General features: G+C 39.2%; 1 protein-coding gene across 1 annotated transcript; it reads left to right on the top strand.

Moving 5' to 3' along the window:
* The first annotated feature begins 67 nt into the window (after window positions 1-67).
* TRIM23 (tripartite motif containing 23) lies at window positions 68-19641 on the top strand. Its single transcript, XM_082782872.1, has 11 exons — window positions 68-239; window positions 981-1143; window positions 9053-9174; window positions 9981-10259; window positions 10882-11064; window positions 11748-11963; window positions 13023-13157; window positions 14254-14383; window positions 14496-14606; window positions 16079-16203; window positions 16539-19641. The coding sequence occupies exons 1-11, from the start codon at window positions 135-137 to the stop codon at window positions 16716-16718; spliced, it is 1749 nt and encodes a 582-aa protein (XP_082638998.1). The 5' UTR covers window positions 68-134; the 3' UTR covers window positions 16719-19641.
* Window positions 19642-22570: the final 2929 nt, after the last annotated feature.

Here is a 22570-nt window from a genome sequence, read left to right as displayed (position 1 = left end):
GGGTCTCGCCCCGCGGGGCATGACGGGAGGTGTAGTTGTCTGGTGAGAGTCAGTGGGGGGAGATGCGCGTGCGCACAGCGGGGCCGTGCCCTGAGGGCGGTGGCCGGCCCCTTCGCGCTGCCCGCCCCCACAAGATGGCGGCGCTGGCTGTAAACAGGGCCGGGGCCGCGCAGGATGGCGGCCGCGCCTCCAGCACCGCCGGCAGCGGCAGCCGGGGCTCGGCGGGCGCCGCCGTGAAGGTGAGGCGGGCTGTGCCCTCCTGCGGCCGGCCGGGGGGCGCCGTGAGGGGGGCTGCGAGGCCGGGGGAGGCGGCCCCATAAGCGGGGAGCTGTCCCGGAGCGAGCGGGCGTCGCGTCTGGCATCCCTGGGGAGGGCAGCCCGGCGGGGGGGGGGGGGTTAGCTGGCGCTGCTCTCTCACGAGGTGTCTTTTATTTATTTTATTTTTATTTTTTTTTCCACACTGTGATCGATTTTGCTCTTTTTGTTAGCCGTTTGAGGTGTTCTGCCCCCCCCTCCCTGCTGCTTGTTCCTGCTCCCTCAATGCTGCGTTTGTAGCTTCATAAGCGGCTGGTTTGGTATGACTGAGACCTCCTCACACGGATCGGCTCTCAACACAAACTTCATCTGCTTTGGCAGGGTCTTGCCCCTCGTGTCCTTTTACTTATTTATTTATTTTCTCTGCAAGGAAGCATCCACTTTCTTAGGTGTGCTGATTGACAAGTGGGCTTTTCTTGTGGCGGTGCATTAAATGAAGTGAACTAGGGGTGCTCTGGAAGGATGCTGGAGAATTAAAATATCCTGTTTGGTCTCTTTTCTTCTTTTGTTACTCATATAATCATCCTTTCTGTGTCAAAATTGATGAATCAACCTTTCTGCTGCGATTGCAGAAACTGTTACAAAACATGTCAAATGGTTTATCACGTGGAGTCTTCCCCTCCTTACAAGCTCGCAAACAAATGTGGCCTCTTCTTAAATTGTAGGTTCTGGAGTGTGGAGTCTGCGAAGATGTGTTTTCTCTGCAAGGTGACAAGGTCCCCCGGCTGCTTCTGTGTGGCCATACCGTCTGCCATGACTGCCTCACCCGGCTTCCCCTTCACGGCAGAGCGGTTCGTTGTCCTTTTGATCGACAAGTTACTGAATTGGGTAAGGAAATCTAAGTCTAAAGTTCTTAAAAATATTCAGACCAGGATATTTAGAGTGCTGTGAGGTTCTACCAAAAGCGGAACAAAAAATAATTTCTGTTACAGGCCTGCCTGCAGACAGTAGTATACTTGGTCAAAATCTACAATCTCTTGCTTTGATTCTGCTGAAAATTGATGATGTACGTGAATAGCTGGATGACATATGTAGATAGTATGTAGGACCCAATAATATGGGTGAGCTAAATGTGTTGACTTCTTTTTTTTTTTTTTTTTTTTTTTTTTCAGTGGAGGACCTTTAATGTACTTTAATATTTCCAATTAATAAACGTGGTATGTTCTTTTTGCTTCAGAGAAGCTTGTAGCACTGTTAAGCATTAGATTAGATAGGTATCTCAGAAAAATGAAGTCCTAAGCTTTTAACATTATCTTCTTCTTGAACTTGGGCTTGCAAGCTTCATACCTTAAAGCATTTTTGTGAACTTCTATTTACAAAGTGGCCAGTCTATTTTAAGCTAGCGTTTTCAGGTTCCTGTGTGGGCGTTAGTTTCCCATTATCATAAATACTAAATAAGCTATGCAATTAAATAGATTTTTCTCTGACAAGCAGTTTTGTCTAGATTCATGATGAAGTGATATACGGGAAAGTACCAGCAATAACAAACCTCTTCTTAAAATATAGAGTAGTTCTAAATGTGAAGTAACTCATACTGGAGTTGTCAAGTTCGAAGTAACTCATAGTTTAAACAGGAATTTCATTATTGCAGAAGCGTATGCAGAGAGTATTTGAAAGCATAAGAAACAGCTTTTATCCCACAGTGGGAGTTTATTTTAGGCAATGACACATGTTTGTAATTCCTTTAGAATAGGAATTGCTTAGTGAGCATAGGGTTACAAAGAAAACAAGTTATCATAAGAATTTGTACCAAGATGAACATGTTAATAGAACTGGCTACAGTAGCTCTGAATACCACAGTGGAAAAGAAGTGTTGGATGGAGGAGAATCCTCAGAGTGGGGGATCTCTAGAACAGTAGTCCATGAAAGGAATGTATAATTATCAAATTAGCTTGAATAAGAATTTACTTGGAAGTGAGAGAACTTGCTAGAGTGAGACAAAATATTAAGGCACATTCTGGGATACTTTCATGGAAACAGAAGTCAGGAAAAGAATTATCAGGGTCATATATCATATGAAAGGGGAGTTTGGACTGTGAGGGAAGACAGCTGGAAGGTATGTGGTTAAAAGAGTTAAACTTACTTTATATCTTATCTATGACTGTACAGCTGAAAGTGTGCTTTTATGAGGAATAAATTAGTGCACAGGAATCAAACTTGCTTTTGTGAAACTTCTGTTTAGGACCTCTACTTGTATCTTGTAAACTAAAAGCAGACACTTTTTTTACTGTAATAGGGAACTTGTCACTGAGTAATTTTTACTCTGATTTTTATCAGACAACTGAAAGCATCCTGTAGTATTTTTTTTGAGTTTTAGGTTTAACACAGTTGGAAAAAAACATCAACTGTTTTTTTATAAAAACTTTGTCTTATATAATAATTAGAGGCTTCTGATGAAATGGAAACCTTAGAAGTTTAGTAATCTTTCTGTACAGAGGAAGAGGGAAGAAATGGCTAGTTCTGAAAAGACAAATGACATGCTGTGACCAGCAGTTGCTCAGAAAAACTTTAGCAAAACAGCTTGAGAGTAAAAATACTTCTGTGAATAAACATGTTCTGCTTGATGATCTGGGGCAGAACTGGGTTATCCACATTGCAGCTCACCAGGTCTGTGAGAATTGTCTCAAGAAATATTGTTTACAGCATGTAAAAGTGTGCTTTCCAGAGGGCATCTTGTTGTGATCCCTTCTTGAGGAGTCTGTGCCTTTATCTTGTCCTAATCACCTCATAGTTGCTGCTGTTACTTACACCTGCAGAGGTAGTGGTTCTTTTTCCAATAGAGAGCTCAGGAGTGGAGGTCGGAGGGAGGTACGTCAAACCTGTACATGATAAAAGCAACTTCTCGTTCTTTCTTCCTGTCCATATGATGGCTGGTGAGAGAACAAGCTCTGTTTTCGCACATTTCTGCAATTAAATGTTCTACCCTTTAGTGAATTAGCCTCAGGCAGGCATGTAGTATCTAAACCTACTTTATAGTACTGCTGTCAAGAAGAAGTTCTGTCAAAAGAAAAGCTTGTAATCGAGGCATAAGGCTACGTGCATTGAACAAAAGTCCTTAGTAGCTATGGATTTTATGGATGCTTTTAACCTATAGTCATTTAACCTGTGCTATAATTAACCTATAATTAAGCAGATAGAATTGCTTGTTTTCCCTTGCTCTTACTAGTATTAAATTTTATTACTAAATCATTTAATTCTACATTTGTCTAGCTTTTCAGAAGGATTCTTAAGATCTCTTTAAGAAGTACGCAGGGAGCTATATGACGGCTGTCTTTTCGTGTTTGTTTTTCCTTCCTTCTGAAGTGGTTGCTTGGTTTAAATTTGCTGGCCTCTTTCTTCTATGAGTACGTTACCATTTGAGAAGGCAGGATGAGAAGTATTTTGTCAGGATAGATAGTCCACAAGTAAGAACTGTCAATGTGCTTACTTGTTTAGCAAAATATTCTGATAATTCTTAAAAAATCTTGCCATCACAGAAAATGCCTGGTAAATGCCTAGTAAAGAACTGGTAATTCTGAAGCCTGTCTAAACCATGTTACTTGCAGAGTAGTCTAAATAGATTTATTTGTTGCTTGAGACTTTTTTAATGTGACCGATCTTCCAATGGACAATGTTAAATGAGCGTATACTTGTTGAAGGTGTGCAAGCTGCCAGCTGAATTAACATTCTTTAACAGAAAAAAGATATAATAGGAAATATTTTTCAATTTTCAGACTTCTGAAGCCATATATCCTGGAGATTCTTTATTTACACAGTATAATCTATGTAACAGTCTCTTTAGAAGAAGACTCCTCTTAGAAAGTTTCTTTCCCTCAAAATATTCTTATGTAGGAGAAGAGGTGATTCATTTCTAGCAACCTGCTTTTTCTCTTCCCTATCCTATGTGGGATTGGAGGGATTTTGTGCTTTTTTTTTTTTTTTTGGGGTGCGGGGGGGAGGTTCTTCAGTTTGTTTGTTTTGCAAAGTATGTAGACCAGGGAACTATTGGGAAGGGTGTGCTTATGTCAGAGACTGGCTTTTCATTATAGCCAAGCAGCTCTGCTGAGGAGACCTTTAGTAGTGTGGCTCAGGTGAACTCTTGTGATCATCATGCTACAGAACCTGAACTACTTTCTCTCATTAAAAATTGTTCAGCTGATGTGTGCAGACTTTGGCATACTCCAGGGAATGCCCACTGGTGTTGTTTACGTTTATATATTCTTTCGCTAGTGTTCGAGTGCTAGGATAAAATTTCAAAACATTGTGCAAGAAACTGTGGCTATAATATAACATTCTCTCTTCTTTGTTCAGGTATTTAGACATAAGTCACTCTCTTATTACTAGGATTATTTATAATCCTTCCCCAGACAAGCTTCATGCATTTGAAAATGGCATTTGTGTTGTTGGCTGGACTCCATCGTAGTGTCTCCATGCCGCTCTGTCACTATCTCGTTCCAGGCTGACAAACTTCCTGCTATTCATGTCTTCTTCTTCCTTAGAAAAGAGACAGTCAGATTGTGAGATGGCTTTGTAATGGGCACAAACATCCCTTGTAGGCATGAGGATGAGATCACTAGACTCTTTTACACTTGCTACCAAAGCAGAATTTGAGCTAAAGTCTAAGAGACTAAGCAGATGTATTTACACAACTCATGTTTTAGCATTGTTTTTTAATATAAAATAAATATTGATCAACTGTGTTGAAAATGTAAGCTGAATATGCAGGATTTTTATAGTCCCTTTTCCAGAAAAAGAATATTTGCTAAAATGTATGTCCTTTTGCTGATCGCAGAATCATGTAGCTGTTTGGGTTTGAACAGAACTTGCAGATCTGTTGTTGCCTTTGCGAAACCCTTTCTTGCAAGCAATATTGTGACACATCTGACCCTTAAAAGCATTGCCCTTTATGTAATGAATATATTTGAAGTGTGTGTGTAATGCTACGAAGGTCCTTTTTGGCTTGTATTTCTGTGTGCTGCAAATCCAAACTGCTTGGGAGCTGGAGATCCCAATGATGAAAATACTGGTTACTGTCCATCTGTGGGTACCAAGCTGAGGAGCAGTGAAACAGGAGTGTTTGGGATGGGTAGGCTGTTCTTCTGGTTACTATAACTGCATGCAGCTCATGGTAATCCATGTCTGTTTGGAACAGAACTCTCACTAGTACTATACACCAGAATTTATGGAGTGTTTGCCAGATCTCAGTGCTGAGCAAGAAAGGCTGAATGCCTGTATAGGATTGCTGAGACAACATCTGAATTCCTGAAGGATGCAGAGGGTGTACAGCTACCAGGCCACCACAGGGCAGCATAATTCGGAAGAGATGAAAGACTCAGGAGAACCAGACAGTTCAACTGGCCTGGACTTTCTCTTTGAGTAGACACTTGGGATATAATTTCTGTGAGTTCGTGTCAGAGGCAGACTCCTGTCAGACACCAAATATGTGGACTGAAAATGTCAAGAGCTTTTAGAGATCATCTGATCTCTGAACCAACCCCTGGTTACAGTTGCTATTCTGCTAATCTTTGCATCTGAATTATGAGAGGCAGCCCAGCTTCCTTGATTTGGCATTGCTTTCTAAAATTGTATTTTCCAGATCACACTTGAAGCAAAATTTAAGTTAAATAAAGCAGTCACAAGTATTTCTATCTTTTCTTTTGAACACAGTTCAAAAGATAATAAAATAGATAAGTCAATATCAAGCTAGTACAGGTTATTTGCAAATACAACAAGGCACTTCTGGATGTTTCCTTAGTTATATAAAAGGATGCATATCAGTACCCATGCTCTGCCTGTAACATTGCAAGTGTTGTACTTTGTATCATTGTACTCCAAGGTAGCAAAATCCCCATATTTCTTTTCCTACAGTAAACAGTCTGTGTGTTCTTCAGTAAACATCTGAATAACATCAGTGTTATGTGAGAAAACTGCCTTTCTTTCAGTGCCCAAAGAAGTGCTCTTTGTATTCAGCAGTCATGTTGGATATAATTCAGTAACTTTTTAAGCTTGTCTTTAATCATAAATAGGTGGTTTCAAGTGCTGAGTAAAATAACTTATTATGAAATCATAAGCATTCATGGATTCTGTGATTCCTGTTAGGAAAACAGGATGTTTGGAGGCTTAATGGGGATTTGTTTTCCCTTATTAGCTTGAGAATCACAGAATCATTTCATCTGGAAAAGACCTCTGGGATCATCTAATCCAGCCTTTAACCTAGCACTGCCAAGTCCACCATTAAACCATGTCCCTGAGCTCTCGACCTACACATTTGTCAAAGACCTCCAGGGATGGTGACTCAACCACTTCCCTGGGCAGCCTGTTCCAATGCTGCCCAACCCTTTCAGTGAAGTAATTTTTCTCAATATCCAACCTAAACCTCCCTTGGCACAACTTGAGGTCTTTTCCTCTCGTCATATCAGTTGGTGCTTGGGGGAGGAGACTGATCCCCACCTCACTATACCCTCCTTTAAGGTAATTGTAGGCCAATATTTATGTATGTTCTACCAATTTTATTATGAACAGATCATAATAAAGTCCATATACCAACAGCAAGCGACATCTTCTTTGAGTATTACTATAGTGTTGAGGCTGGGGGAAGAACACAGGCTTCTTGATTTGTCCCTTCCAAATTAGGAACCATTAACAAATAATTACAACCTGTACCTGGATTGACTATAAGTGGCTATATATGAACAGCCTTGTTAGTGTTAATTAGGACTTAAACTGATCCCAAACTCCGCAGTAATAATGCACAGTTCAGGCTGTAGATATCCTCAGAAACTGATCTGCCCCTGAAAGTAAAAACAACCAATACAGAAATGGTTCTCCAATTCTGGTACTCCAGAAACAGGGGAATACAGGAATGGTACACTATCTCTTCTGTGAGGAGAGCCTGAGTGAGTTCAACACAGCTTCTTTAAAAATAACTCTTCTCACATTATCCAGGTTTGTGGAAGTACATAGTTGTGATTCAGCTGTGGTAGTCAGCCTACTGCAGCTAATCAAATATAACTCTCTAGATGTTGTGTAACCACAAAAACGTGGGGTTCTGTATACTTGTGCTGTGGTTTGACCCAGCAGGCACCTATGTACCATGCAGCCATCTGTTCACTCCACCTCCCCACTGTGTTGGGGGGGAGAAACAGAGGGGTAAAGGGGGCAAAAACATGTGGATTGAAATAAAGACAGTTTAATAGAACAGAAAAGAAAGGTGGAGGAATACTAATGGTAAAGGAATATACAAAATAGGTGATACATGATGCACTTGGTTGCTGACTGATGCCCAAGCGGTGCTGTGTCTGGCCCAGCTGTCCCGGTTCTGTCCCCTTGCAGCTCTTGCACCCCCAGGCTCCTCATTGGCAGCGCTGTGTGAGAAGCTGAAAAGTCCTCGACTTAGTCATGACTGAGCAGTGCTTGTATTGAAGTGTCGGTGTGTTACCAATATGATTCTCATCCTAAATCCAAAACACAGCACTAGGAAGAAAATTAACTCTATCGCAGCTTAATCAATGACAACTCAGTCCTTGAAAATAGCATGTATCCTGTTTGAGGAATACCTGATAGCATCCTACTAGAATGTGTGCTATTACGTGTCCATTATATATAACCTCTCTGCTCTGGGGAAGGTGCTGAAGGCTTTCCACCTAAGAAGGTAATTCTGTCTCTCTCAGTTCGAGAATGACAGAAGAGAATGGACCAACCAGTGGTGCCCAACATCAAGACAAGAGGCAGTGGGCTCAAAATGGAACACAGGAGGTTCCCACTGAACGTCAGGAAGTGTTTTGTAATGGTGCAGGTGATGGAACAAGGGAACAGACTACCCAGAGTGGTTGTGGAGTCTCCTTCCTCTGAGATCCTCAAAAGACGTGGTCCTGGGCAACCTGCTGTAGGTAGCCTTGCTTGGTAACTTCCAGAGGACCCTTCTAACCTTAACCATTCAGTGATTTTGTAAGGACTAAAAAGTAAACATCTAGTAGTGCTCGCAGGTGATGCTTCAACAGAGAAAATACCTTTATGATGCTGTTGCTGAAAAAAGTCAGTGGGTTATACTTTCTTGGAGAAGTAGTCACTAAGGTGTTCATATGCTACGTAGCCTACTGAGGTAGCATTTAGCAGCAGTCTCCAGGATGCTATTATGTTTTTGATGTTCTTTGTGTTGCTTCCTATTAACCTCTACAAAATAAGAGTGATGCAGCAGTAGACATAGACTTCTTTCTCTCATACTCCCTGCAGGAAAGTAGATCTTTTTCTCTATCAAATAGTTCTGAACATTGTTTTAATTCTTACTTTTTTTTTTTTTCTTTTTACTGGGATGATATCTGCAGTAGGTGTTGCATCTTGTGATTCAGGGAATATGAGGTCGGTCGGTGTGAGTTCTTCATAGCTTCTGTTAGTACAGCAGAAATGTTAATGGTACACAATTATGCAAAATGTATTAAATTTTTTAATATGCATTATAGTTTGTGTTCCTTATAGTCCTTAGTTGTTAGCTTTCACAGATTATTTTACAAGTGTTCTTACTGAGTTTTTATAAGCATTTAATAATCTTGGCATTTCTTAAGTTGGGAAAATCTGCATAAACAATAAATAGTTCAATGATGGAAGGAAAGAAAAGGATAGAAAGGTAGTGTGAGCTTAGATAGGAAGTGTGATAGTGGTATCTCACCATAATTATATGTCCTAGTATTTGTCAGAATCTTGCCTGTGGTTTGTGGAGATTCTAATGCTTCTATTCTGCCTCCGTCTTCCTCAAAAATAGGAGATTCTGGTGTCTGGGGCTTGAAAAAGAATTTTGCTCTGTTGGAACTCTTGGAACGTTTGCAGAATGGATCTGCTGGGCAGTGTGGGACAGCAGAAGAAGCTATTGGTCTCTCTGGAGAGGTACTGAGTTTGAAAAAAAGCAAAAAACTGTTACGTTTGCTTAAAATAGTCTTTAGATGGGGAAAAAAATAAGTAACTTCATTGGCAAATGTAATTTCACTATTAAAGTTGTTTTCTTTTAGTATCTAGTATTGAGGTTTTAAGTAATTGCTTCAAAATTAAATTCTAATATGCACTGACTAAATCAAAGAAGTAGTAGTTACATGAAGCATGTGTATTTCTCCCTTTTTTAGACTTCTATCCTTTTTTAAAAAGGTTACTCAGATATTTTATTAACAATAATTTTAGAAGAGTTTTCTAGAACTTACTAGAAACTCTTCCTAAGGACTTCACAGCAACTCCTTGTTCCAAATAGTTGCCTTCTACAGTCATTTGATGTGACTACATCATGTGATAGCATTTCATTTTCAAAATTGACTGATTTAGCATCTTATTAACAACTGGTATGCAGCTAGTGTTCTAGGAGTAGGTGATTGTTCTAAGTACATAATTTTCTGTTGGTGTTTTGTCTCTGTAAATTTCTCTCTGTTGAAGGAAATGTCTGGAGCCTGATTTATTTTAGCCTACAAATTTTTATAACTTCTACTGAAGCTTGGATTATAGAATCACTGAACACTCCTAGAATAGTATATTGGAGTTTATGGGAAAGAAAACTATTTTTATTTTGTAAAGATCTATTAGGAACTTAAAATCAAGTTTTCAAAGCAGTGCATATTGATAACACGTCTTCCATTCGGTTGTTTGTTGTTTTTTTTTTCCCAGTAATTGGCATGAAATATTAACAACTTTTCTTTTCTTTTTTTAAGAGTATCATTCGTTGTGATGAAGATGAAGCCCATGTTGCATCTGTTTATTGCACTGTTTGTGCCACTCACCTGTGTGCAGACTGTTCCCAGCTTACTCATTCTACAAAGACACTAGCGAAACACAAGCGTGTACCTCTTGCTGATAAGCCTCATGAGAAGACCATGTGCTCCCAACACCAAGTGCACGCTATTGAGTTTGTCTGTTTGGAAGAGGGCTGTCAGGCCAGTCCTCTTATGTGTTGTGTCTGCAAAGAATACGGGAAACATCAAGGTCATAAGGTACTACTAAGAATTTGTTTCAAGTCATGCCATGGGATGGCTTGCATAATTTTTTATCCAATTACAGTATGCAAGATCATCAGTAGAGAAGGATAGATTCTTGATATGTCTTTATAGAAATAACACCATACTGTTCTTTCCCTTTTCCTTCATTTCAGATAACTTCCATAGTAAAAATGACAAGGAAAAAAACATTTTTATGACTTTAAGTTATTTAAATGTTACGGTTGACTGTCCCTTTATTTGATGCTTTTCTGAGCTTGTTATGGTATTGAATCAGCTGTCCCAAAAGTTGTTATTCCTCGTGTAAAAACTAGGTTCACCCAACCTGGTGTGGTCCAAGCACAGTTTTTTGGTTTTTGTTGGTTTTTTTTTGTGTGTGTGTTTTTTTTGTTTGTTTTTTTGAAGTAGTTACTGTAAACAGGCAAATTTATATGTGTACATGTGTAATTGCTAGATATGTATCTTAGTGTCAGCATGATCTGTAACTCCTGATGAATGCGTTTATCTAATTTATTGAATTCATATAATACATGTAGATTTTAATATTTAGCAAGATATAGAAGATGAATAAGAAAGATATTTATGCTTGATCTTTGATACATTGCTTTTTAATTAATAGCATTCTGTCTTGGAACCAGAAGCAAACCAGATTCGTGCATCCATTTTAGACATGGCCCACTGCATACGAACTTTCACAGAAGAAATCTCAGATTATTCAAGAAAATTAGTTGGAATAGTTCAGCATATAGAAGGAGGAGAACAAATAGTTGAAGATGGAGTTGGAATGGCCCATACAGAACATGTATGCTATGTTGTTTGTTTTTTTCATTTTTACTGTTTATAATAACTCAGATATTGGTTATAAGGTTGTTCTTAAGCTTCTAACAAATGAAGAATTTTTTTTTTTCAGAGCAGTGAATTATAACTTATTACAATGCTTTCGTTTCAAGGAATTGCTCTGAAAATTATACATAGGCTTAGTAAGACAAGACCTTAAGTTCTCTCTACCAAGAGATGAGACTACTGTCTCTACCAAGTTCTCTGTCACTATTGAGACAGCAGGGAAGTTGTAGTCCATCACAGTAGCTTTTAATTTGCACGAAAATAGAGAAGCAGCAGGAAAAGCTGTATAATTGCAAGTATAGTATTGAAGTATAGTGACAGATTGCATGTCTGTCCTCAGGTGTTACAATATTACTGGGGTTTTTAGACCTGGTTGGTCAGTAGGAACTTTCTGGTAGGGTGTGTGTGTATATATATGTTTATATATATACATATATATATATATAATAAGCTGCTCAATTATAGGAGTGAGTTCTTGAAGGATCTTGGTCTTACTGCTGATCAGACTGTATAACTGCGTATTGAACTTTGATGTAGCTCACCAGATCTGAAAATAATTTAGAAATCAGAATGAAACAAAAAAAATATGCTTCTGCAATCAACTGGTGTCTTTATTGGTCTTGTTCTTTTGTAACACTGTAGGTGCCAGGGACTGCAGAGAACGCTCGCTCATGTGTCCGAGCCTATTTTTCTGATCTTCATGAAACCCTTTGTCGTCAGGAGGAAATGGCTCTTAGTGTTGTTGATGCTCATGTAAGAGAGAAGTTGATTTGGCTTAGGCAACAGCAAGAAGACATGACCATCCTATTGTCACAGGTTTCAACAGCTTGCCTTCATTGTGAAAAGACTTTACAACAGGTGAGTTGGCAAGTGAGCCGTAACATCCTGTAACAGAACTAGCACCATGGTTTAAGTTTAGGCTACAAACAAAGTTTGTGTGGTACTCTGCGTTTATTTTCCTTTAGAATGTTTGTCTTAAGACAATAATTATATAACAAGAGATTGCCAATGTTCTTTATAAGGGGGTGTTAAACAAGGATAGTCAGTACAACAGCATCAAATTGTCCAGTTGCTATAAATTTTGTAACATGACTCTTTAGTCTAGAGTAATATGTTTTTGAGGTTTGTGGGAAGGAGGTGAGAGAAAAGTGAAATAAGAAAACGTAAAAAAAAAAAATATATATGGGAAGGATTTTACAGTTGTAATTACTAATATGAGTGTTTGAAGATAGTTGTCATGCAAGGCTGGTAGGAAAAACTGTGTTTGGACTAAATAACTTTCTCTAGCATTTGCAGTGTGGGCAATTCAATATCACACTAATGTGTGAAGAAAGTGGCAACATACGGATATCTGGTTGGTGTTTTATTCTCTTTATTTAATGATAACAAAATAAATTGCATATGTAGTGAATAGTAAACTGAGTGTGAGAAGTAACTTCATTAATGTGATATTTATGCAGACTTAAAATTTGTTTAGAACTAGTGTCTGGTTGTTTAGTGAAATGTATGTTCTAACTATGCAAATTTTCTTATTAACTGTGGATTTTGATCTTGTTAAGTACGTTGGCTGCAAAGCAGCAGCTGTATTACAGCTGCTGGAATGATATAAATATTTTTTATGTATTATATTCTTTTTTCTAATCTTTATTCTTAAGAGGACTAAGAGGGCTTAAAGACTTTATTTTTTTTTACAGCCACAGAACCATTTAGTGTCTCCTAGTATTAAGCAAGAATGGCACGGCCTACATATTTGTATCATAATTTTAAATGTTTTTTGTAGGTATTTCTTTAACTGGAGTATTTCTATTTAAAATACTTCATCTCCAACTGTCATATTTACTTATGTCTTGATTTGTTTGTACTAAGCATGTTACTGAAAGAAATACATTTTCTGTGTTTTTTTCTTTTTCTGTTTAGGATGACTGTAGAGTAGTATTGGCTAAACAGGAAATTACAAGATTGCTCGAGACATTACAGAAACAGCAGCAGCAATTTACAGAACTTGCAGATCATGTACAGCTGGATGCTAGCATTCCTGTCACTTTTACAAAGGTATATTTAATCCCATTCACTTTATGAAGGCCAAATTGTATTTTAAAGAAATCAGGAATAACATATCTTCACTATGATACTGCATTTGTTGCAGCAAATTCAGGCAGTTCAGCATCAAGCCATAGTATCTTTTCAGATGATGAGTACTGTCTGGTATTTGAGCAACAAAACCACTGTGCTATAATTAGTGTGAGAAATAATAATTTAACGTTTAATGACTGGCTACATCAGTAGCTTTCTTTGAACATCAGCTGCTTTCCTTTAAATATTCAGTTAGTATTTGTGAATTCTAGAAGCACCTTTCTTTGGAAATGTCCCTGATTTGCTGTATATTTAGTTCAGACTATGAAATTACACCTTATGTCTTTTGGCTTTTTCACAACAGCAGCATAACTCCTGCACAATGCTTATGCTTCCTGAATATTGCAAACCTTTATTTAAAAACCAAAAAAATCTACTATATATTTCAGTTCATAACACAAGCTTCAGTTCATTCAGTTTTTATGGTAGCTTTGTCTGAACTACAAATAGGGATTCTTTTCCTTGCCTGCAACCAAGACTTATTTTGTGATATGTCTGGTTTTTAAAATCGCCATTTCGGATTACTGCTTAAAGCAATTAATGTTGCTGTTTTCAAGTTGCAAAGGTCTGGGAATGGATTGAGGTGAAGAAGTATAGCAGTGGAGCCTTCAGCAAATGAAATGACTGTAGCTGGGAGCATTGATAATGTGACAAAACATAGTGGAAAAGCTACAAAACCAACAGTTTGCTGGTCAGATAATTTTAATTGCTATAAGCAACTTGTTGTGGTGTTTGAGCCACAAATGATAAAAGAATCTGAAATGTTAAGTACAGATACACAAGCGTAAGATGTCTGTGGATGGCTTTTTAGGAGATATGATAACACAGGTAGAAGTTACAAGTTAACATCCAGTAACTTCTGTAGTGGTGATCCATATTATTGACAGAAGTGCCTTGCACTTTTACGGTCCATCCATTTAATGGCTTCACAAATAGTGAGAACATAAGTATCTTACAAATACAGGTCTTATAACATTAATCTCCAAAACTTGTTTGTGTATGCTGTTTCTTCCAGGACAACAGGGTACATATTGGACCAAAAATGGAAATTCGGGTTGTTACTCTAGGATTAGATGGAGCTGGCAAAACAACTATTTTGTTTAAGTTAAAGCAAGATGAATTCATGCAGCCAATTCCAACAATAGGTTAGTCGCAACAACTTAAATGTAAGGATTTTCTGAATGTTTGACTTACCTGTAGAATTTGACTAGCCTATGTTCATAGACAAGATTATAAAATTCAAATGTTTTTATTTAGGTTTTAATGTTGAAACAGTAGAATACAAGAATCTGAAGTTTACTATTTGGGATGTAGGAGGGAAGCACAAGTTGAGGCCCTTGTGGAAGCATTATTATCTCAATACACAAGGTGAGACTAATGCAACTTTTAAACCATATTTTGTCTTCTGACTTGTATTTCAGAGCCAAAAAAGCAATTAATAGAAATCATTTATAATCGTAGAATATTTTTCATCTAATACAAATTTCAGCTGCTAGATTCATGAGTTATAATATTTTAATCTAGTTGTTCATTGTGTCTGCTGTATGATAAGGGTGTCTTCTCCACAAATCCATCAGACAATTCATGAAGCCAAACAAAATTAGAGTTTCTGTTAATCTGGTTTTCTCTGACAACAGTCAAGGTGCAGGGTTCCAAAGTTTGTGTAGTGAAAAGTAGTACTTGTCAGGTACAAAGTTTAAACAGCACTTGAAATTAAAATACTCAGTCTTAGGAGCCTCTAAATTCTACAAAGTTCTGCAACTTCTTTGCATTGCAGTCTGAGATCCTACGTGTGGACTAGATTTCAGAATCAAGCACTTTACTAAAAAAAAAAAAAAAAAAATTTGTTATAAATGATGCTGATTTCAAATTAACGCTGTCCTTCTATAAGTGCTTTGTAGTGTTTTCCAACTTATAAAGGGGCTTCTCTTCATGAATTCACTGCGAATTGCCTGAAATACTTAGGAATGAGAAAACACTAGTTTTACATCCTCTGTTTTGTGCATTGTTTAGCCTTCATTGCAAACTAACATTTTCAATCACCCTCATCTTCACAAACTTTTAAAATTTGGTCTTGGGTTTTTGTTGATGTATTAAATCTTACACAATAAATACCAGTAGCATAGAGTTATGTCAGCCTTTAAGAATTGTAAGCTGGAGACCAAAATCTAATCATTTAACCTGGTGCATCCTTGCAGTAAGTTTTGTTTGGTTTTGGTAGTATTATTTATTTATCTCTGTGTATTTAAAACACAGTGAGTTTGAATTCTGTCCACCTAACTCTCTGGTCTTTCTGACACCTTGGTTACTTTCTGTGGTGCATAGTAAAACTTACTGTCTCTGTGTCGAGTCCATCATAGTCTTTGCAATATCTAGTCCATAGCTCAGGACAGCTGTGCTGATTTGGTGTAACTGTACATTTTGCAGCCAGCTAAAGGAAATTGAAACCATTGTGTGTGAGTCTGTTGAACATAAATGGATCAAAAATGATTTGAACGAGGATACTCAGTCCACACAAGGTAAATCTGGTTTTAGACCAAAGCAGTTAAAACTTGCACAGCCTCTTTTTTTTTTTTTTTTTTTTTTAAAAAAAAAAAAAAAAAAGAAAAGAAAAACTAGGCCTAAAACTGCAGACTTCTTCCTTGTTTCAAGGTGAATTCTAGATTTTTGTCAAAAGTATAGAGGTATGTAAAGCATTTCAAAGTCTTCCTGAAACTGGAGTTACGTGCTGCTGAGAAACTTTATGTAAAAGACTGCTAGGAAAAAAAAATGTTAGCTGAAAGCTAACTTGACAGTTTGTATTTGAATGTGTGTAAAATGTTTCTTTTTTTCTTTCATAGCGGTTGTGTTTGTTATTGATAGCAGTCACAGAGACAGAGTCAGTGAAGCACACAGTGAACTTGCAAAATTATTAACAGAAAAGGAGTTGCGGGATGCCTTGCTCTTGATCTTTGCTAATAAACAGGTACTTGTGATTTTTTTTTTTTCTTTCTACTACCCTTTACCTCAGTTTGTGTATCAAATTCAAACTTCCTCAATCCTCCCTTACAGGAATGGGAATGGTAATACGGAAAGGATAAAATGTAGATGTTTTCCGTGTATTTCCTTATATTCCTAAAGTGCCTAGTACATTTAGCAGTCTGTTTTTATTTTTGTGATAGCAAGTAGTGAACTTGTCACTGTTTTATTTGATTTTGAGGTTTGGAAAGCTTTTATGTAATCCATAGCCTTAATCTAAGCTGTCAGTTAAAAATGTTTGAGTACAGAATAACTGAGTCTGTGTATCTGATTCTGTTGCAGGATGTAGCAGGCGCCCTTTCAGTAGAAGAAATTACAGAACTGCTGAGTCTCCATAAGCTCTGCTGTGGCCGTAGCTGGTATATCCAGGGGTGTGATGCCCGAAGTGGTACAGGACTTTTTGAAGGATTAGACTGGCTTTCAAGGCAGTTAGTGGCTGCTGGTGTCCTGGATGTGGCTTAATTTCAGAAGAGTCATGTTTGTTCACTGTTGTGTTTGCATGACTTAGGATGTTGTAACCAGTTCTGCCCTCTGAAGAGGGGAATTTATTTAAAGTTGATGGTTACAGAAAAGTACAAGCCTTTATTCAAGATTGGATAATTGGTTCAGTAAACTCGTGCAGTTAATGTTTTTGACATCTGATACATGTACAAGTGATGAAATGGGCTAGTTACAAAGGGGCCTTGAAAATTCTTTTTGTTGAAATAAAGTTGTTAATGCTTAAAGTTCTTTTCTGATAAAATACGCATGAGAGTTCATCTAATAATCCTAATAAGGTTGCAGAAGTTAATGTCAGGAAAACTTTGAGTGGTTTAGAAATGCTTTCCCAAGAAATTATTCCAAAATCCATCCTATGTTGTTAGAATAGCCAGCTCTGGTCATTAGTCAGAAATAAATTATGCTACTTTTTAATATCTTAAATGCATTCAGCTAAAGCTGGCATTGGAAATTACATGCAAATACACTGCAAAAGGAAAATGCTTCCCCTGTTATTTATTAACTTCTCTGTTACTGGATGGGAGCATAATAGCAAAGAAAACTGAGAATGGGGAACAATGTAGTGCTAACTGGCTGTGGCATTGTTTAGCTGGGTGTTTTCTATTTTTTATTTTTTTTCTAAGTCTACATATGCTAAATTATTTATGGACAGACTATAGTGACATTAAGGTGAAAATGTTTTGTGAATTCTTGAGGACATAATCTCTAAAGGCAGATTAAGTTTGCTCCTCAAGAAGTCAAATGAAGCTTAAAAAAAAAAAAAAGACCACCTTAAAGAAGCAGTGTGGTGTAATATCAATCCACCTATGTACTTGTATGTAGAAATCAAGCTTTCAGATTAAGGTAGTGGCCTTAAAATAAAATGATGTAAAAACAGTGTTCACTAATTATAACTCTTACTTACAAAAGCTGATGGCAAAATGTGATGTAAACCTTCTGTATTAAGATTCTTAATTCTTACTGCATCTTCTACATGCAACTGTCACCGGTGCCTCTGTTTTCAAAGGTCACTCATTCACAAACCCATGTAATATGTGTGTAGCAGTGTCTAAATTTAGAAAAGGTTGTGGTCACTTACTGATATCTCCTTTTCTGCTGCACACGCAGTTTTGTTAAGTTTTATCTGACTGGTATGCATACAAGAAACTTCTGGTCTTCTCCTAAGTGCACAGCCACTGCCAATTGAAGAAGCCATGCCATGACCCTCTTCACATCAGTAAAAGAGCAAGGAAGAGCATAGCCAATGCAGACCATCTTGTCTTACTGCAGTAGAGGTAAACAGGAAGAACCACGCAGTGGAACCAAGCAGCATTGTTGCACAGATAAGTAGGTAGATCTTTTTGACACACTGAAAAACATATTAACCAGTGAAGGCTGTGAATCTCACCCAGTGAGGGAAATTTGTCTCATGGTCTGTGGCTGTGGCTTTTTTGTATTGTCAGCTTTATGATGCTTTCCCACTACATACTTTAGGTAAGGCCAAGAATGTATAAACCAGTAATTTAGTACATTTGCACTTTTCTTCAAGAGGAAGCAGTTAAAGAACTACTTCCTCATAATGACACTTGTTCATAGTTTTCTCTTGTTACTTGTGTTTCATGTAAATGATGTTAAATGCAGCTTCAGATTAAGCAGGTCTCATTACTTGAATAGTAGCTGAAAGAACACTAAGCTTTAAAATAGTAATGTTTGTGAAACAGGCTTCAGTGCCTACATAGGTACTGAGAAGGGGTAGTTACTCTTTCTGCAGATTACCTGATTAATCTAGAAATAGTTTACATTGGGCTGAAGGGCATTTTTTCTGCACCACCGAACTAACAAAAAAAAATCATCCTCCCCAGCCTGCAACTTCTTGCACAATACACAGTTGGCTGCTCTTGACTTGAGCATCTGCTCAGCCTGTACTGCAGAGCAGTTCCAGATATAGTTAGTGCTGACTGTCTGTTCATAGCGTTCTTTTTAAAACATTAATAAGGTCTGCTGGTGTGGTAGATACTTTTTCCAGGAAGACATCTGTTCTCAAGAAAAACCTGAACCTGTAACTTTATTATAGCTGGTTTCTGTGTCAGTTATACAGTGCCCTCATACTCTGTGATTACATTTCTAATTACTACTAAAAAATGTTCGAGGTGACCAGTTTGTGAGTTGTTGGATTTTTTTTTTTTTTTTGTGGCAGTATTTGAGGGCAGAGGAAAAATACTCGTGCATATTTCTGAGTACAAAGGATTGCTTGCTTGTGACATATGTGGAATACTACCATACAGTGTTTTTAGTGGAATTTATTTAAGATGACTTAAAGTAACTGTGAAGGTATTGCGTTTGTCTGTGAACTCTTCAGTGTAAACAGGTACACCGAGAGGTTTATTTGTATTATAAGTTAATACTATATATAAACTGCTTCAGTTATAAATTTAAGCTTGTTTCACCAGTTCTGTTGAACTTCAGTTTTAGTGTACTGATTTATGCAAAGAAGTAGTTCCTCAACTAGAACTTATTCAAGTGTTACTAACTATGAGGATTATTTGAAAAGGCTGATTAACTTTTCATGAGATTTTGACTTAATTGTGAAATTGAGTAAATGCAACATCTAGTGACAGTGTTGTGGCATTCTTTAAACAATCTTGGCTCAAAAATAGTGTGTCTAGGCTAACTGCAAAAATCATGTTTTATCACACGATGTGGTCTTTCTGTATGTTACCTTCAAATTCATTGTGGAAGGGGTGGTACTTGAGGGCTTTCTTCTGAGATGGTTCCAATTTCTGAACTGATGGATGTTACCTAATGATTTTTGGAAAGAAAGGGCTCTTTTAATGGAAACAATTCATGAGCTGTAGAGTTGTCCAGAAAAATGAGTTTGTTTTTTTTCAATAAAATTATCTAAAACTTTTGGAGATCTAGCTTTCTTTTAATAAACTTGCCCCTTTTTGATAGTTATCTAAGACCAGAGGTGTGCTACATCTAACGTACTATAATGTTCTTGTTTGATGCCTGAAGATAGCCTTTTATCTCAATAAAGTAAGCCTCCTCGGGGTAACAGCTTTCAAGGGACTGAATTTGCTTATCACTTATCTGTTTTCATGAACTTACCACAGTTCGAAACTCCGGGGTGCTATGGTGTTAAGTGAACATAAACACTCAAAGTTAACACTACAGTATTTACAGTAGACTTAACTATCCACTATAATATAGGGTCCTATTTAGCCACAGGTTCACAACAGTTTTAAAAGGTATCTAAGGACTACATCAAAACACTGGACATGAGCTTAGTTTGAAAAAAATCATAGCAATTATCTCAAATGAGCTTTTCAGCAGAACTGGTGGTGGTTGTAGGCTTTTAAGTAAAAATCAGGCCAAAAAGAGATTCACAAGGCTAAAACAATGAGAAAGGAAGCATTCAAAGAAAAAAAAAAGGCACATTTTGCACAGCACTTTATAAGCTGCCGTTGCATAAATTGATTACTTGCTCATTCAGTCCAAATAAATGTGGACCATCTCTGAAGATTATATATTGTCATAATAAAACATACACAACAATCTAATTGTTGATAATAGAATTGTTAAGGTTGGAAAAACCCTCCAGGATCATCTGGTCCAACCAGCCCCCTACCACCAATGTCACCCACTAAACCGTGTGCCCAAGCACCACATCCAACCTCTCCTTGAGCACCCCAAGGGACGGTGACTCCACCACCTCCCTGGGCAACCCGTCCCAGTGCCTGACTGCTCTTTCTGAGCAGAAATGTCTCCAAATTTCCAACCTGAACCTCCCCTGGCACCATTGAGGCCATTCCCTCTGCTCCTATCACTAGTTATCTGTGAGAAGAGACCACCCCCAGCTCCCCACACCTTCCTCTCAGGGAGCTGCAGAGAGCAATAAGGTCCCCCCTGAGCTGCCTCTTCTCCAGGCTGAACACCCCCAGTGCCCTAGGACTTGTGTTCCAGGCCCTTCACCAGCTTCATAGCCCTGCTCTGGACACACTCCAGGGCCTCGATGTCCTTCTTGTAGTGAGGGGCCCAAAGCTGAACACAGCACTGGAGGTGCGGCCTCACCAGAGCAGAGTACAGGGGGACGATCACCTCCCTGCTCCTGCTGGCTGCACTATTCCTGACACAAGCCAGGATGCCGCTGGCCTTCTTGGGCACCTGAGCACACTGCTGGCTTGTGTTCAGGTGAGCATCGACCAGCACCCCCAGGTCCTTTTCCTCTGCACAGCTTTCCAGTCACTCTGCCCCCAGCCCGGTAGCGCTGCATGAGGTTGTTGTGGCCAAAGGGCAGGACCCGGCCCTGAGCCATGTTGAACCTCATCCCACAGCCTCTGCCCATTGACCCATCCTGTTCAGGTGCTTCTGCAGGGCCTTCCTACTCTCCTACAGATTGACACTTCCCCCCAGCTTGGTGTTGTCTGCAGACTTAGTGAGTGTGCACTCAATTCCCTCATCCAAATAATCAGTAAAGTTATTAAAGAGGATGGGCTGCAACACCAACCGCTGGGGAACGCCACTGGTGACTGGTCACCAGTGGGATTTAACGCTATTCACCACCACTCTCTGGGCCATCCAGCCAGCTTTTAACCCAGCAGAGTGTACCTGTCCAAGCCATGGGCTGCCAGCTTTTCCAGGAGAAGACTGTGGGAGACGTGTCGAAGGCCTTGCTGAAGTCTAGGCAGACTCCATAACAGCCTTTCCCTCATCCACCAGTCAGGTCACCTGGTCATAGAAGGAGATGAGGTTGGCTGGGCAGGACTTGTCTTTCATGAACCCATGATGCCTGGACCTGATCCCCCCAGTGGTCCTCCAGATGCTGTGTGATTGCATGCAAGACGACCTGTTCCATCACCTTCCCTGGCACCGAGGCCAGGCCGACAGGCCTGTAGCTCCCCAGGCCCTCCTTATGACCATTCTTGTAGATGGGCGCCACATTAGCAAGTCTCCAGTCATCCAGGACCTCTCCAGATGACCATGACCACTGATAGATGATGGAAAGCAGTTCAGCAATCACCTCAACTCCCTCAGCACCCTTGGGTGGATCTCATCTGGCCCCATGGACTTGTGACAGTCCAGATGGAGCAGCAGGTCTGTAACTGTTTCCACCTGAACTGTGGGTGGTTTCTTCTGCTCTTCATCCCAGACTTCCAGTTTGGGAGGCTGAGTACCCTGAGGATAAGTGGTCTGGCTAGTACAGGCAGATGTAAAGAAGGTATTGAAGAACCTCAGCCTTTTCCTTACCTCAGTAGTTGTGTTCCCGCCTGTGTCCAATAAAGGATGAAAATTCCCCTTGGCCCTCCTCTTGTCGTTAATATATTTATAAAAACATTTTTTGTTGTCCTCAACCATAGTGGCCAGGTTGAGCTCATGCTGGGCTTTAGCCTTCTGACTTTCTCTCTGCATATGCGGGCACCTTCCTTGTACTCTCCCCTAGTTGCCTGTCTCTTCTTCCACCGGATATGAACTCTTTTTCTCCCAGACACTCAGCAGAAGTTCTCCATTCAGACACATGGGGTCTTCTTCCCCACCAGCCCACCTTACAGCACACAAGGACAGCCTGTTCTGTGCCTTAAGACTGCCTTTCTGGACCCCTCTGCTCTTCAGGACTGACTGCCAAGGGACCCTCCCTACCAATGCCCTGAACAGCTCACAGTCAGCCCTCTGGAAGTCCAAGACAGCAGTTACACCGACCCCCCTCCTGACTTCACCAAGAACTCCACCATTTCATAGTCACTCCACCCAAAACAGCTCCCAGCCACCACATCTGCCACCAGTCCTTCTCTGTTTGTGAACAGCAAACAGAGTGAGGCACCCCCTCTGGTAGGCTCACC

The sequence above is a fragment of the Aythya marila genome (genome assembly GCF_965140915.1).
Source record: "Aythya marila genome assembly, chromosome: Z".
Classification (NCBI taxonomy): domain Eukaryota; kingdom Metazoa; phylum Chordata; class Aves; order Anseriformes; family Anatidae; genus Aythya; species Aythya marila.
The sequence above is the reverse complement of the archived record's forward strand: the minus strand, read 5'-3'. Positions and strand labels throughout refer to the sequence as shown.